Source organism: Passer domesticus, chromosome 1 (assembly GCF_036417665.1).
Source record: "Passer domesticus isolate bPasDom1 chromosome 1, bPasDom1.hap1, whole genome shotgun sequence".
Taxonomy (NCBI): domain Eukaryota; kingdom Metazoa; phylum Chordata; class Aves; order Passeriformes; family Passeridae; genus Passer; species Passer domesticus.
In genome coordinates, this window is record NC_087474.1 from 45,172,364 (window position 1) to 45,188,744 (window position 16,381).

Below are 16,381 nucleotides of genomic sequence, written 5' to 3' on the forward strand. Positions count from 1 at the left end.
AGATGTTCCTAAATGGATAAAACCAAGTTCTTCCACGTTCTTTGAGGCAGTTGTGACTTAGAGCCACTGCAATTTAGTTTTTCCTATTTAGTATTTCCTATTTTCTGTTCAAATACACCCTTTTTTTTTGTTTGTTTTCCTCCAGTAAGAAACGACACCTATGATTTTAAACTCAAGATGAATATTCTCAGTAGCAGAATGAGCCCACTTTGCCCCTTCACTAGCTATAGATCATCTGCAGTTAAACCAACAAAGCCTTGTCCTAAAGCCTAATGCAGCCTGATAACAGTAGGGTGAGGTGAGAAGGAGCCACAGAACTGAGCAGCCCATGCAGGCTGGAGTAACTTGGATACAGTTCATGTTTTCGCCTGAGGTATGTGATTCTCCAAATTGCATTATAAAGGAGTATCTGTGTCCTTCTTTTTATGTATGCTCCCTTGCATAGGCTTGTAACATGAAAGCAATATAAACAGACCTATCAGCAGGAGCTCCTGAGTCATCTCACACCTCTTATCTAAAATATGTAGGTGTTAAAAAAAAAGTTTATGTAATGGTAAATGCAAACATGTTATGTCACCTTCATTAAAAAAAAAATTGGTAGCTTGCCATTGTTACTCTGAGTCCCATAAATCCTCACATGGCACAAAATACCAAAGTATCTGGGAGAGTTTCATATAAGGCACCTTTCTTATCTAAAGCCCCTTTTCTAGTCAAAACCTTTAATAATTGTACAAGACAAAACTTTTTAAGGCCCCTTGAGACCTAACCCAAACAACACATAGGTGTTGTCTTTATTGAAGGCTGCAGTTTTATCTACTGCAATAAGAAACAATTAAGGAAAAGCCAGTGACAGTCTGGACAATGGAGTAAATAAATTTGCTCTTGATTAGTTAAGATTGAAAATAGGTCTGCCATTGTCTCAACTTACAGAAAATGTTCCTCCTTAATGCCTGCTGTTCTTCACTTTCAGCAAGGCAGAATTTGTACCGTGACTGGAGAAGTGCTGATTTACAAAAATGATAGTAGGGTATTCTAGCCCTGTGTAATCCTGTAATGAAGTTTGACTTCAATACCTAATTTCCATCTTTTGCTGAGTAGTAGTGAGCAGAATCAACTTAACATACTCCTCTCCAGGCTTTTTGCAGCTTAACTATTTCTAGCTGCCTTCAATAAGCTACTCGCTACAAGTGTGCATGTGGTGGGAGGGTGGCACAGCTCTATTTATTTCAGCCAAAAAGCACACTCAGGCAATTGGATTCAGTCTTTTTTAATAAATTAATGTCATTCAAAATACAGTGCCAGAACATGATGCAGCTGAACATGCTAGTAAGGTTTGTCATGAAGCACCTGTGTTCATGTTAGGTTGGCGGCACCCCGCTACTGCTAGTGGTTCCTGGGATTAATGCCAGAGCAGCACTAGGCATCTGCTCTCCTGCACACACAGCACAGGATATTCCTGAAGTTTGCTTCCCCCCCCCAAAGTAAAAAACCTGACAGCTAAGGGATATCTATACACAATCACACTACAGTAATGCTTGTTATTAAATTAACAGAAAATAAAGACCTGGTTAATCCACACTAAAACTTCGTTTTACAATGGAAAAATACATCAGCAGCAGGAAGTAATATACATGAGCCAATGTTACTGTAATACAGAATGTGGAGGCATTTACTGATTAAAGCCCCACATAGACCCGCACTATGAGGGCTGGCAATTCCTATTGCAAGCCCAGCAACTTAAGTCCACACCTGGTAATCTACCAGCTGCTTGGAAGACCTGTATTCTAAATAGACAGGTATAAGTTAGTGAAAATAGAATACATGCACCTCATCATACAGCTTGACTGAACCTGCAGTCAGTTTGCCCAGCATGTTACCATACAATGGAAGATCTACCCTTCCTACCACAGGTGTAGATCCATGGGATTTGTTTCTTTTTCTTTTAATGGCATTACTATACCAACATAGATATTAGTATTTAGTAAGTGCAGCACAGTCCTTTAATTAGGCCACACTGACAATTATATAACTAGCACTTAAGTAGAATATCCAGAAGTAGTTAAAATGTAACTGGAAGATACTTTCAAAAGAGTTGTGACATCATCCTAGAAACAATAACTACTTTTTTTCTTAAGCTAATTTTCCTGAACCGAGACTTTATAGAACTAGAATTAATTCTTTAGACAAGTCAGATGCTCAAGCTCATGATATACATATATTTTTCTCAATTATCTGATAATAGTATTTGAGATTATGGAAGCATATCTGCTCATTTCACTAATTCATACTGAATGGCGGCAGGTGTTAGGTAGGGCATAAAAATACAATTCATGAAAGACAGCTCTGAGATTTCTGTCCCCAGACCTGTTCTTTCACAGCCATTTATTTCATTTATTATTTTATAACTGAGCACAGACTCAGTTGTGCAGTCTCATTTGGGAGCTATACAGGTGGTAAAGTAACCATCTCCCCATCCAGCTCAAATTCATCAGCTCCATCTGGTGAGAAGAGATACGTTGGAGGTTTCCACGGGGACTCTTCAAGGCAAGAGGGATATAGCTTTCCTACAGTACACCGGAAGTCTTTCCCCAAGTCCCACAGCACGCGTTCCGATATGTGCTGCTTCAGGAACCAGCGGTCGAGTTCCAGGTCATACTGATAGGTGGCATACTTGGCTCTCTCGTTCATGTGGGTCTCCCGTATAAAGACACATAAGGAATTGGAGATGACAACGGCCCTGACGCACGGGTCGGAATAGCGCTTGGCAGGGATGTTGGCTGCCATCCTCCATTCGTTTTTATTCACGTCGTAGATCTCCACTGTTACGGAAGACCCATCCACAGTACTGCTGGGGAGCCTTATCCCAGAATTGCTGGCAATGTGCAGTCCTCCGATATAGAATATCTTATCACCGAAAGCGGCAGCTGAGGCGAAACATCTGCTCGTTTGTCGCATCGCCATCTCCACCCAGGCATCCGAGCGGGGGAAGTAGCAGTACATCAAGTTGTGTGCCATGACGTAGATGCAGTTGTGAACCGCCACGGCCGTGCTCCACTGCCACGCGCAGGGCAGGGGGCTGACCATGGTCCACTCGTCCTTCTCGGTGTCATACCTCTCCACAGTCCTCCTGTTGAGCTCCCCGCCGACGCTGTCCCCCCCGATCGCATAGATGTATCCTTCACAGCACACCAGGGACGGCTTGATGCGTACAAAGAGCATCGGCGTCTTGGGGAACCAAGTGTTCTGCTGCGCATCAAACCAGTAAAAGCAATTCACAGTTCTGAAGGCAGCCTGGAGTTTGCTGCTTTTACTGTGATTGGTTTTTGTGTTCTTCAGAGGAACCTGCCCACCTGCTATATAGATGTCATTATCGGGAGTTACCAGCGTCCCAACCTTATGCAAGTCAGCGGGAGGGTTGCAGAGTTTGTAAACTTTCTCTGCCTGTGGGCTGTAACAGACAGAAGAGTAAAGACTACCAGGGTTTTCAGCAGCAGCTTCAATGAATATCATCATCTCCTCTTTTGTCATACCAAGTCTGGGCTTGAAAAATTTGGGCATTGATTTGTACAGTCCTTGCACCACCACTGATTTATCATTAGGTGGCAAGCCTTGAAACCAGGCTCTCTGTGTTACTTCTGAAAGTGCATCGATCCGGATTTGGCTAAGAACAGAGGACAAATACTGCGAGCGTGATTCCGTGTTGTACTCCAGCCATAACATAGCAGCCTCACGCACTGTCTCCTCCTTTTCCACATTTAAATTGTCACTGCTTAAAATATCTATCAGTAGATCATGTGACAGTTGCATGAAAGCCTCCTGGTGGTACACAGCTGTGAACTTGTGCTCCACCATTCTTTTAGCACTCTGTTTTAACTCTTCACAGCTGAAGAGATCAGCAAAACTTAATAGACGCACACAATTTTCTGCATTAATTTTTTTGATTAAGTATTCTCTACATCGTTGTAACACATCATCTACCTGTAATGCAAAGAAACACATGAAGTATTACACATACAGTCTATGCTTTCATGTAGCACCAGAACATAAAGTACCTGCATCTGGTGTTGAACAACACAGTTCAGGCATGGAATACTATACATACAAAAAAACAGCAGTGACTCATACAGACCAAGTACACAGCGTGATTATGTCTGCTGGCAAAACTAATTTTCTAAATGTTAGAAGCACACTGGTTTACTTCCAGCCTTCCAAAGGGACTGTCATGCAAGGAGGGATAGCTACATGAAGCAAATTTGGCAAGCAACTGCTGTCTAAACAGAACAAACAGAGCCAAAGTGTCTTGAAATGACTAAAGAGGAAAGATCTTTTAACAAGATAAAGAATAAAGTGGTTCAGAGATTAGGAGCTGTTATTTCCTCCTCTAAACATTCCTACCTGTAAGAAGCAGGCAGTTTCATAGAGCTGCTCTACGGTGCTGTCGCTTATTGCCAGGTTACCCGTGTATGCGTAAGTGATGATGATCTGCAGAGTGGCTGCGTCCACATTCCGCAGGTGTACGTGTGTCTGTTTGCTCTCGCTCAGCCCGCTCATGAACATTGCTCTGAGGAGAAACACATATTAAGACAAGGATCAGCAGTGAGTAATCTTAAACAGTCACCTGTAAGCCTTTGGTGATTACACTCCTAAAGGTGAACAGTCCTTTTGCAGGCCTGTTCAAAGGTGTTTAGGATTTACCTTAGGCTGACATTACTATTTACAATAAAACATTTGGACAGAATATTGAAAGAGTAACGTCAGTGCCTTTGCAGAAATACTTTATATACATGAAACCCTTCTGTGTTAATCAACAGACAGTGCTAATGATTTTGGAGTTTTAATGACACAATTTAAGTATTTTCTATGATAGGTGATAAGAGGGAAGAAACATCCTCCAAAAACACTGTTGAAACATACACAGCTAGATTTCAGATTCTAAAACAAAAGAAACAGATTTATGTAATGGACTGAGCTAAGTCATATCAAGAAGTATGCTCCTCTGGGAGGAGAAGAAATGGAGCAAGGACTAGCACTCTATGAATTATTTCTTATATACCATTCATCATAACATGCAGTAAACTTCAAATCTGCAGGCAAAAATCAATAACAGAAAAACCTATCAGATCTAATCTGGGAAAAAAAAGAGCGAGTATTTCCATTACATCTTCCTGAAGAAGACTAGAAAGGCAATTTAAATTGTTTCTTTAATGCTTCACACACCTCTTGCCCATCCTGGTATTTTAATTGTAGCACAGTTAAGAACTAACTGCAGTCTGGTACTATAAACCATGTACTTGTCAATTTTCTTAAAACAGGGGACATTAGTTTCAAGAACTTTATATTGATTCAGGTTTGATATTTATGGTTGTGCTGAAATTCAGTTCAAGGCTCTTTATATTTATTTGGGCTTTTTATTTTTTTTAGGAAACCAGACATGAGAGAAGTTAGAAGGGACAGTGAGTGCACCTTTTAGTCCTGCTTCTGAGTGCAGAGGTGAAGGAGACATGGAGATACACTCCCTAAGCAAAGCCATTCCAGAAAGCATCTGATACAAAAGACATTTTCCCATCCCTATTTCTCTGTCTTCTTCTAAGCTCCTTAACTCAGGGCAACTTGCATTTTAGGAGGGATCACTGACTAACTGAGTATCAACTTGCTGTGCAGCTATTTAAAAATAAGCAATAAAGTACAAGAGGGTACAGAGACTCCTCAGAAAGGAAGAGAGGGAGCTGTTGGAGGCTCTGGCTCTTGCTCACACACTGCTGAGCTGCCTGTGCTGGAGCAGGGCTGCACAGCATTCAGACACAAAGATGGAAGGTAAGCTGGCTGCAATCACACACAACGGCTGGATCACACAGCAAGATGCTTTGCTTTTCTTCCCCCTCCTTCAGGGCTATCAATTTTTCATAATAAAGCTAAATTTAGGAAGCTGAGCATCTTTTTGTAAACCAAAGTAGAGAAGAAAAGCAGAACATGACAAAACCACAAGTTTGATACTTCTTTTAACCAGTGCCAAAACCTCATTCCATAAATAATAAACAAACACATATGAATAAGAGATTTGACTGCACATTCTGATGCAGCACACTGGGTGGACTCATGACAGCTTTCCAACCTTATGATTAACCACCCACATTAAATCTGGCTACATCTTCAGTGGCTGTTATTTTACAAATTGTTGGAACTATGTCATCTGCACAGGGCCAATGGTAATAATTATTATCTAGTGATCACACAATACTTGTTGCTAAAAGTTGGACCAGATTCATCTGAGATGAAAAAATAAACAGAAAAGCCAGAAGGGACAAAAATTTTCTGTAAAAGTAATAAATTAATCCTTCCACAGTTTTCTACAAGAAAGGAGACAAAGTACAGAAAACATCTCAAATGTGTTCTGTATAGTGAGCTGGTCTCAGGAAAAGCAGATTTGTAAACTTTCCAGTGATTGAACAGGAAAGAAAAGTATAATCCCTCCACAATGCATCAGGAAGGTAGAACATGCGTGGATGTCACTCAGACTAGTTTCAAGCTTCAAAATTCCTTCCAGACAGGCAGATTAATTATATTATGTTGCCAACAAAAATGATTAATCACTGCAGAAAACTCACAGTGCCTCATCATCCAGGTCTTACTATGAAGGCATTTGCAAAAAGTGGTAGCACTTAACATATCTTATTAATAGAAATGTTTTCAAAGTCCAAAACCAGGACATTTGGAAAACAAGAGCTACTGAACTAAAAATTTCAACAGTATCTTGGGGGGACCATGAAACAAAAAAAAAGAACCCAAACCACACACACTTGCACTGCCACAACACTCAAGGAAGGGAAGAGTTTCCAGCTTGGCTGAGCAGGGAAAACCAGATGATTCAGAAAAGAAAGCCATGAACTTACACAGCAATCCCTACTTTTAGCAGATGGTTCTACTAAGAAACTGTAGTTAAACATGACAATAGAATTCCTGCAGCCAAGTCTCAATAATCCCTTGTTATCCTACCTTGGCAAATAAAAACAGATTAAGTATTTTAAAGACTCAGTGTAAGAATAAGAAATTTACTAATTTTCAGACTACTCATTTAACTCCCTAAAGAAAATGAGCCATCACAAGTGTGATTTTTTTCTCCCCACATTCATCGTAGGAACTACAACAAATATCTAGAATAAGTCCCAGGAAGCCAGAAATTTTATTTTACTTTGTGTTGGAAAGTAAGGATATTTATGTTTTGTACATAAGTTACTGACCTTTAAGTCTCTCTAAGACTTTGTCAATCAATTTCTATTACACTCAAAACCAGGTACCACAGATTTTATAGCATTTGAATACTTACCTGAAATATGAGCTGCACGTTGCAAGAACCATCTTATGGCAGGGAAATTCAGTGCCCTCAACAATCAACACTATGTCAGTTAGCAACTGCTGTTCGTAAAAGAATTTTAACTGCTCCAGCAAGGATACAGCATACTCTGTATTTATCTGCCTCTCGTCCTGGGTAGACATGACTGTATTCCATTAATAGTTCCAGGACCAGAGAGAAAAGTCAAGATCTCTTCACCAAAGAAAGGTCAGCTGAGTGTTTCTGAAGTAGCCAGGAAAGAAATGGCAGGAGGTCTGTAGCCTTCAGAAGTGATACTGATAAAAAGGGCAGTGTTATCTTGAACTGCTGAATCAATGTTTCAGACTTTGACCTCCTATTAGGTCATCATGCTGTGACTTGGTGTCCCAATCTGTTCAGAGACTTTCAAGAGTGTCTGCAGAGCTCCCGTTGAGATCTATGACGCAGCAACTGAACGAACAAAAGTGAAGTCTGAGGTAGATTTTGTGGTAGCATCTCGTGATCAGCGGCTGCACTTGACTGACTGAAAGCAGGAAAATAAAATTAATTTACATATCAGCACATTTTGGAAAATCTTTCTTAGTTACCTCTTAGAAGTAATTGTCTAATAAGCATTTCTAAATTAGTACTTCATCACTTGCAATAAAACCCTTCTAAGAAAAAAATTTAAATAACAAAGGTATCTAAGAGAAATGAAAAGCGGAGTTTGTACATTAATTCTCATATGACCTAGACTCACAAAGTAAAATTATTTATTTTGTCAATACAGCTCCTAGGGGTGGGGAGTTAAAACAAGGTTCAGTAAGACTGCATTCCTCCTCAAAGAATTACCCAGATTTCCCACTGAGTACACCTGTGAATTTCATTCAACCATTGATAAGACCGCCACTTTTTTCCCCATTTCTACATTAAATAGTAAGTTTTTCTGCTTCTTTTTGTCTACTGAAAGCTTATCAGTACCAGGCCAGTAATTTTCACATTCCATCATTTTCCAGCTAAACTCTCAACATCATTATCAGCCTGTTTATTTCATCTTTGGCCTTCTAGTCGAGATGAAGCAGAACTAGCACTAAGGATTAAAAAAAACCCCAAAAACAAACAAACAAAAAAACCCCTAAAAGTCTGTATTTCCAATGCATATTAAATTAATCTGCTCCAGGCAAATATATTAATATTTCACATTCCCTCATTTTTCCTTCTGAGTAATTTCCATACAGCCAGGTAAGCTTCACTGCTGCAGAGAGGAGAAAAGAAAAACAAGGAAATAATAGGAGCAACAGGATGCTGGAATAGCAAGGCTCAAAACACCTACAGTGGTTGCCAAGGTTTATTATCTTGTTTGGATATTTCTATTCTTAAAAATGGAGTCAGGTTTTATTTCATCTTCCACTTGAACACAAAAACCTAATTAAGAATGGGATAGTTGTGACAGTAAAATTACCATCATAATGGACACTGGAGTATCACAGCTATCAAATGCTTCCAGATTTATTTAATCTTGCATCTTCTGCATTCCAAAACTGAGGAATAACCAGGACATGTTTGTGTCTAAGATATCACTATCACTACAATTCACAATGAACAGAGAATGCAGAAACAACTTGTGTGAAATGACATTCCTGAAATTCCACACAAAACCATCAGATTTAGTGCAAGACCAAGACAGTAGAAATACCTGCAAGCTACACCAAAGATCTACTGTTTCAACACAGCCCTGCCTGTAATACAACTCAGAAACAGCTGTCTTTCAACATTCACTCACTTGAAACAGATATGCTTAATTAATGCCACTTTAATTACTATTAATTAAGTGTCCCTGATCTTTTTTTCTTTTTCAGTGATAAATATACACAAACAAGAATCTCAAACTCTTGGTTTTCCCTAGTTTCTTAACTGGAAAACAGTCCAGCTAGTCAAACCCAACGCTCACTGTTGAGGTGAAGGCAGTTAATTAAGGAAAACAGAAAAGGCTTTGATACTTGGGGGAAGGAGTAGATATTACTGTGTGCTACAATAACAGATACTAGCACAAATCTTGACTGAAGACCTCCTAGTTTCAGGTAACCTCTGAAGTCACTAAACCATAAATACATTGAGGATATAGAGATACTGCTCCATCTAAAGCATGACCTTCTGCCTCAGGTCACAGCTTCTTTCCACCAAGACAGTGTGCATCTCATCTCTGCACTACTGCCCACCCTCCTGGTACTCTGGGAACAGCTCACCATGCAACCCAATCCATTGACAGATTTTGCACTGAACTTTAAAGAGAGACACACAGACTCCCTATGTGTGTTAGGCCCACAGAAATAAATAGCTTGTGGCTCTGCTGGTATCCCAAGTCTCTCTACAGCATTGTTTTTCCTGGCTTAGCAGTAAAGTTTCAAGAACAATACAAGCTGGTGGATTAAGCTCTGTTTGGGCAGAGCATCAGTAATTTGCTTTAGCAAAAGAACTCATTGATACCATAACTTCCTTTTCTGATGTAACTGTAAAGAATATAATTTTTTTTAACAGGAAAAAAAAAACCTAATATGCACTGGTTCAGTCATTAGGTACCAGAACAAGTCAAGGATGCCATGGAGAAATTGATATACACCTGCTAGTAAGATAAAAGACATTTTTGGCAGAAAGCTGCTGACAGTCAATAACTGAAAAAGCAGACCTGTTCAGCAGAACACAAGTTGAAACTGTGAAATTAATTGCTATAAATAACTGGAACATTTGAGTACGACCCTCAGTAGCAGAAAAGATTGAGGAGATGACAGGAATCCTGTTGCAGAACATTTATGCGATGTGGATCACCTTTGAACCATCCATTTACAAAGCTGGAGCCTTTGGTTTACAGAAAACCATCTGTCGTGTACTCAGGAAAGTGCACATGGTAGGAACATGCTACATACACGATTCCTGTTTTCCACATCCATACTGTGTTTTGCTGCCAACAATAACCATTTGCTAAAGAACAAAGTTTTGTATTTGTCACAAAGTCAGGACTCACATCCCATTCCCTTGTAATGGAAATAAATACATCAAGGATCTCTGAATTACTGGTCCAAAATTGCCATAATTTATATTGCCATTTGCCCAAGAGAATTGAATCTGTTGAAAACATTAGGATAAGTGGTAGTAATATTATTTAGTACCTGGAAAATAATCCAAGATTACCTATCTCTCTCACACCTCTTTGGAAAGTTCAAGACAAATTTAGAGGAGATACTCTCCTCACTTTGAGGCCGAAAAACTGAGGCACTGAAATAAAAAGCAGCTTGTCCAAAGCCATGTACTTCCGAAGGAGGAAACCAAGAGGTGTAGCTAGTCCCAACCCAACACCTCTCTCATTGCGCTGTGCCTGGTTGGCATACAGTCATTGGATCTGAGATAAATGAAAAACTGGGGACTTGAAAAATGTCTACAGATGCACTACAGTCTGCTGGAGTCCCAGTAACTATGCAGCAGTGGACATTTCTCATGTACGGATTAAAAGATCTATGGCTAAAGTTAGCTTTATATCCTGAACTGAAATTTTGATAGAATAAAAAAGATCCCTGAATACAAGATCTAGGAATGAGACTTTCCCTTTCAACGATGTCACTGAAGTGACCATTTTGTTCTGGGTTGTTTCTTGGAAGCCAGCTGTCCAAAACAGGACTGGCAGGTAGCTGCTGGAAGGCCACAGGGTGCTGAAACCATGTAATCACTGGGTGATACAAAGTACCTCCCTATCAAGCTGGAGAGCAACATTAAGTAACATGTTGATAAGAGGGTTTGTTTTTAAGTAATTATTCCTTTTTGCTTAAGTAGTTTTAATGAGGTGGCTTGTTAACACTTGTTCATGTACTTCAAATCTGAATGAGACCATTCAGAAAATTAGTCATCAAATGTTAATGAGTTATGGGATAGGCTATTAATTGCCTTCCTTGAATCTGTTTATTTTCTGAGGTCAGGCAAAGATTGATACTGCACTACATACGTGGCAGTGGCACTACCCTTCAGTGTGTAACATGGAACAGGTATATTGACTATTTCCAATTTGGTAGAGAAACATATAAAATACATAAATATTCTTCAACTGAACTTATTTTAAAAAATTATTTCTTTTCCACCTAAATTATAAGAAGGAAAAAAGATATACAGGCATCTTTTGTTTGGGGTTTTTTAAAGAGATTCTGATTCCTTCTGAAAATCCCATTAGTTAGTCTGCCAGATTAGATGCCTAACTTCCCATAAAATGGTGGGAAATATGTAAAAGATCTATGAAAGTGTCACAGGTTCCCATCTGCATCTTCAGCCATCAAACACCTCTTGAATTCTAACTTCACTAACTCAAAAACAAACTTCATTTTCCATATGCCTGGAAGAAAATAAAAAAAACAACAACCCAAACTTATCTCCCTGGACATTCAATTTATTTAATCTAGTTCTAACTAAAAAAAAAACAAAACAAAACACCAAAATAACAAAAACCAAACAAAAACCCAAACAAATAAAAAACAAACTTTAAATACTACTTTTCTGCACTTTTAATCAAAATCCTGTTTCCACCCAAGGGCAGCTTCACACAAATCACAAGTAAAAACACATCTAAAGAAGTGAGTCATTCACTATTTTTAACATAATAAAAGGTCAGAATTTAGACCTGAACAACTGTAAGCCAAACTACACAAGCCTTGGTGTGTGGAGATAGCAATCCTCTCAGCTAGCAACGCAGTATCCAGCTCAGGCACTTCAACACTTAGTTACTATGAGGGATATTCTGAGTTACAAACCAACCAGTTTCAAACTTAACATACCAGCTAATAGCAAGGGGGGAATTCGAGTTCTAAAACTGATTACAATCAATTATGCAAATCGACACACCTAGCCAATAGATCTCAAAGACAAGAAAGAAAGAAGAAAAAAGGAGTTGGAAGCTCTAGATTCTTGAGTAATGTATCAAATTTGCATCCTTGGCAGTGAGTAAGAAATAGGTAATTGATGAAGCAGTTCCAGACTTGGAAGTTTTCCTCTCTTCTAAAGCCATCAAAGGTGTCTTTGATAGCACAGTAGTCCAGAAAACTGAGGACATCAAGGAGATTCTAATAAGGCAGCAATGTGAAATTTCACTAAAAACAAGGAAAGGTTTAATTCTACAATGTTAACTTGAAAATGACTATTCACTTGGAAACTACTACTATTTTCCATGCATATTATGCTTGGGAGGTGAGTTACAACTTTGAGGTAGGTGAGTTTTCTGAAGCTACACAGAAACTAGAGACTAGAAGTGTCAGACTCCATGTTAACAACATGCTTGGTCACAATGCACTCCTGTTTTTCTGCTCCTAAAGGAAGTTATACACTAAAGGAAATACCTGCTGAGAAAGAAAATTAGCATTTATGACATGATAAAACAACAGCTTGAATTGGCAACTGGACTTCTATGCTGAGCACAGGTAGTTTCCATCCCCAAGGGTGTTTCTGTTTTGTGGAAGACTTGACCTGTTCTGGAAAATTAACCTTTGAAAAAAAGTAGGCCACGGATGTCTCCAGTAAGATCTAGCCATGAATCCTATATATTTTTTTTTCTCTGAACTATAGGACATTAATGAAGCTAGTGTGTTTTATGTAACAACTTAAATTCCAGTTTAAAAAGTACAGGTAATTTTCTTAAATATTCACTATATGACACTTAACTATAAATTCAAGCATTTCTACATTAAGAAATTAATTAGTCATTAATGTAGCTTAATTAATTGTAAGTTAGTTCCTGAAAGGTTAAGTCTTATAATGGATATCATACTCATGCATATAAAATTTATTTTCAAAGCTCAACAGTCAGTAAACTAAGAAAAAAAATTTAGGGTTTGCACCAATTCTGGTCTGTTTCATAATCACATGACCAAAACAAAAAAAGCCTGCTTCAGCAAAGAAATAAACAACAACCATCTCTCTAAAATGTGGTAAAAAAACATTAAATAAGCAGCGACATCTTTTCTTCCTCTTTGGACTGTTCCTGAAAGATGCTGCTTACACATCTTTGAGCATAAAGGGCTCTCTCTACTCGACACACAAAAACAATTTGGAAAAAGGAGTGACACCTATACTCAAATCATGAGACTGCTTGATGTATGCATTTACTATGCAATGTAATTGAATTAAATACTAAATATTACCTATTCCTCCAGATAGATTTCTGAGAAACAGAACTATACTCAGGGTGCATTTTAATAATCTCTCAAACACATCATCTGAACAAAATTCATGTAGCTCCAGCCCTAGGTGAGCTCACAACAGCACACAGTCTTTCAGCCCATTATGAGCACAAAGTAGATATACACGATGTAGAAAAGCCAAGCTGGGGCTTTACAATAAAACCTCTAAAAATGCACATGCTAAGTACAGCACAAATCCGTCTCTAAATCATAATTAAAGTTATTTCAAAAGCAGCAGGTATTTATCCCGTTTCATAGCAGAAATAATGATAAACGCCGGGAAAATTTGACTAACGTCAAAGCGATTCTATCTATCTGTTTATTTAGTCCGGAAAAGCTCACTAAGAATTATGTGACTCTTTAAAGCTACCTAGGGCCACGGAAGCCCACCCCGCTGACTGCCGGACCCACAGCGTACGTGTGCACTGCTAGATGGGTCAGCAGGGAAGGCAGGGGCAGCCACCAGGAGCGGCAGTGCCACCACACCGCTCTGCCCCTCCAAGACTTCCCAGCGCGGGTCCCTGCGAGCGCTGCCAGCACCAGCAGCCCGGTTCCACACACCCCCACCTGCTCAGCCCACGGGAGCCCCGGCCCCCAGCACAGCCCCTCCCGCCCGCCCGTGCTGGACACGGGGCGAGGAAACACATTTCTTCCTCTTCCCGATGCTCAGGTGCGCCGTCCCGTCCCCGCGCAGCCCCGATCCCTTTCCTGCTTCCCCCAGAAGGAAGGGGGCACCTTCCCGCTCCTCCAGCACCGCCGCACTCCGCGCTCAGCAGCGATCCCTCTGGCCTCTCCTCCCCTCGGGTCTCCGGGAGCCGGCCCTGCCGCGGGCGCGGAGACGGCGCCCGCCGCCCCCTCCGGCGGTGCCCGCGGGCCCGGGGGAGCGGCCGCGCTGCGAGGGGGCGGGCGGGAGCCGCGCCCGCCGGGCCGGGGAGCGGCTGCCGCAGAGCCCCCGCGGGCGCCCCGGGGACCGCGGCCTCCTCGGGGCGGCCGCTCCCCCGCGGGGCCGGCCAAGGGCCCGGCGGCCGCGGCGCGGCGGGACGCGAGCGCGGGAGCGCCGCCACCAGCGCCATCGTTCCCCCCGCACCCTCCGCTCCGCACAAACCTCCGGCGGCCGCTTCCTCTCGTGCCTGGCCGTCCCGACGGCGGGCGGCCGCGGGGAAGAGGTGGGGGAGGAAGAGGATGCGGCGGCGGATCCGGTCTCTCTCCCAGGCTGCGGAGGCGGCGGCGGCCCCTGGGCGCGCAGGCGCTGCTGCTGCCGCCGCCGGCCCCCCCTTCCTCCCCCTCCTCCTCCTCACCCGCCCGCCGCTACGGAGCGCCGCGCCCGCCCCGTCTGCGCATGCGAGGCGCGGGGGGGCGCCGGGCCCGCCCCCGGCTTCCTGTCCCTGCTGCCGCCCGCGAGCGCCCCCTGCCCGCGCGCCCGCGGGGCGGAGCGGGGCCCGCGCCCTCTGCCGGGAGCCGCGGGATCCCGCGGCCGGCGACGGGCCTCGGGACCGCCGGGTACCGCACTGCCAGCCGAGCCTGGCGCTGAGAGACACGTCCAGTCTTCCCTGAAACACCTCCCGCGACGGGCACCCCACCACCTCCCTGGACAGCCCAAAGTCTAATCACTCCTTCTGTGAAGAAATTCCCCCTGATGTCCAGCCTAAACCTCCCCTGGCGAAACTTGGTGCCGTTTCCTCTCATTCTGGCGATGGTATCCAGGGAGAAGAGCCCGATCCTGCCTGGCTACACTCTCCTTTCAGGGACCTGTAGGGAACCATAGAGTCTGCCCTCAGCCTCCTGCTGTCCTTTTCTAACAACACCAGCTCCTCACAGGACTCGTCCTCCAGACTTGCTGCAACCTGGAGGCCCGTGGGCTTCAGGGTTAACACCCAGCTGGTCCTCTCCCCCTGGGACGTGCCTTTGGCCCTTCAGCCATCCTGGAACATCCTTTGGCCAAGTGTGGGTTTGCTGCCCTAAAAGCAAAGCTCACCTGGTTTGTGGGGGCTGGAGCTTCCTCTGGGATGGAGGGAATTGACAGGGGCGCAGGAGGCTGAAGGGAGGTGAAAGAAAGGAAAATGCTGAGAACATTTACCTTTTTAAAAGCCATGCAGTGTTACTTATTTTCTTTATTTCTCTTTGGGTCCATCCTCCAATAGAAGGGAAGTGCACCTCAAAGAGGTGAAAGTATGATGGATGCAGAGCAGAGCTGGGGATTTAAAGCACACCAGACAAGTCACAGTCATAGAATGTTAAGGGTTAGAAGGGACCTTAGAGACCATCGAGTTCCAACCCCCCTGCCACAGGCATGGACACCTCCCACTAGGTCAGGTGGCTCAAAGCCCCATCTGACCTGGCCTTGAACACTTCCAGTTATTTAATTCAACAACCTCCTTGGGCAGCCTGCTCCAGTGCCTTGCCACCCTCACAATAGAGAATTTCTTACTAATATCCAGCCAAAATTTCCCATCTCACTTTGTACCCATTGCTCATTGTCCTGTCACTACAAGTCATACAAAGTGCAAGAGCTGCTGTCAGTGGAAAGGACAAGCTTTGGCTGGGAAGGTCTGCAAGGAAAGGATCAGTAACCATTCCCAAACATTTTATAGTTTGTGTTTTGGTACAAAGGACTTGTTTAATATGAATGTTATAGAAAGAAAAAACACATCAATTTTGGGAACTTCCCAACACAGGAGTACAAAGAATCTCTAAGCATCCATACCCCTTGTTTTTCCCTAACCACTCAGCAGCCTGCATAGCACATGTACTGTGCTTTCCTCTCCTTCCACATTCCCTGTACCAGTAGTCTCTCATTTGGAGATGTGCAGTTCCAGAGCAGCAACTCAGAGTCTCACCTCCTCTAAAAAGGCAGAGTAGA

At 42.5% G+C, this 16,381-nt stretch overlaps 1 protein-coding gene and 1 long non-coding RNA gene across 3 annotated transcripts; one reads left to right on the forward strand and one right to left on the reverse strand.

Moving 5' to 3' along the window:
- Positions 1-1,251: 1,251 nt before the first annotated feature.
- On the reverse strand, positions 1,252-15,622 carry KBTBD2 (kelch repeat and BTB domain containing 2). 2 transcript variants are annotated; one of them, XM_064417785.1, is made up of 4 exons: positions 15,599-15,622; positions 7,325-7,853; positions 4,396-4,561; positions 1,252-3,978 (listed from the first exon to the last, which is right to left on the reverse strand). In XM_064417785.1, exons 2-4 carry the CDS (start codon positions 7,492-7,494, stop codon positions 2,443-2,445), a joined length of 1,872 nt encoding a protein of 623 aa, XP_064273855.1. In that variant the 5' UTR covers positions 7,495-7,853; positions 15,599-15,622; the 3' UTR covers positions 1,252-2,442. The 2 variants fall into 2 exon arrangements, with proteins under 2 accessions (XP_064273855.1, XP_064273844.1); XM_064417774.1 differs by lacking the exon at positions 15,599-15,622 and adding an exon at positions 14,627-14,864.
- On the forward strand, positions 4,471-5,675 carry LOC135299258 (uncharacterized). Its single transcript, XR_010361275.1, has 2 exons — positions 4,471-4,596; positions 5,422-5,675. It is a non-coding gene; the product is annotated as an uncharacterized LOC135299258 (long non-coding RNA).
- Positions 15,623-16,381: the final 759 nt, after the last annotated feature.

What these genes read in the sequence shown, in the direction of transcription:
- KBTBD2 (XM_064417785.1), bottom strand. Translation starts at nt 7,494, where the DNA reads ATGTCTACCCAGGACGAGAGGCAGATAAATACAGAGTATGCTGTATCC. An exon ending in ACGTGCAGCTCATATTTCAG is followed by an intron (nt 4,562 to 7,324) that starts GTAAGTATTCAA and finishes GTTTCTCCTCAG; the next exon opens with AGCAATGTTCATGAGCGGGC. An exon ending in AAACTGCCTGCTTCTTACAG is followed by an intron (nt 3,979 to 4,395) that starts GTAGGAATGTTT and finishes TTTGCATTACAG; the next exon opens with GTAGATGATGTGTTACAACG.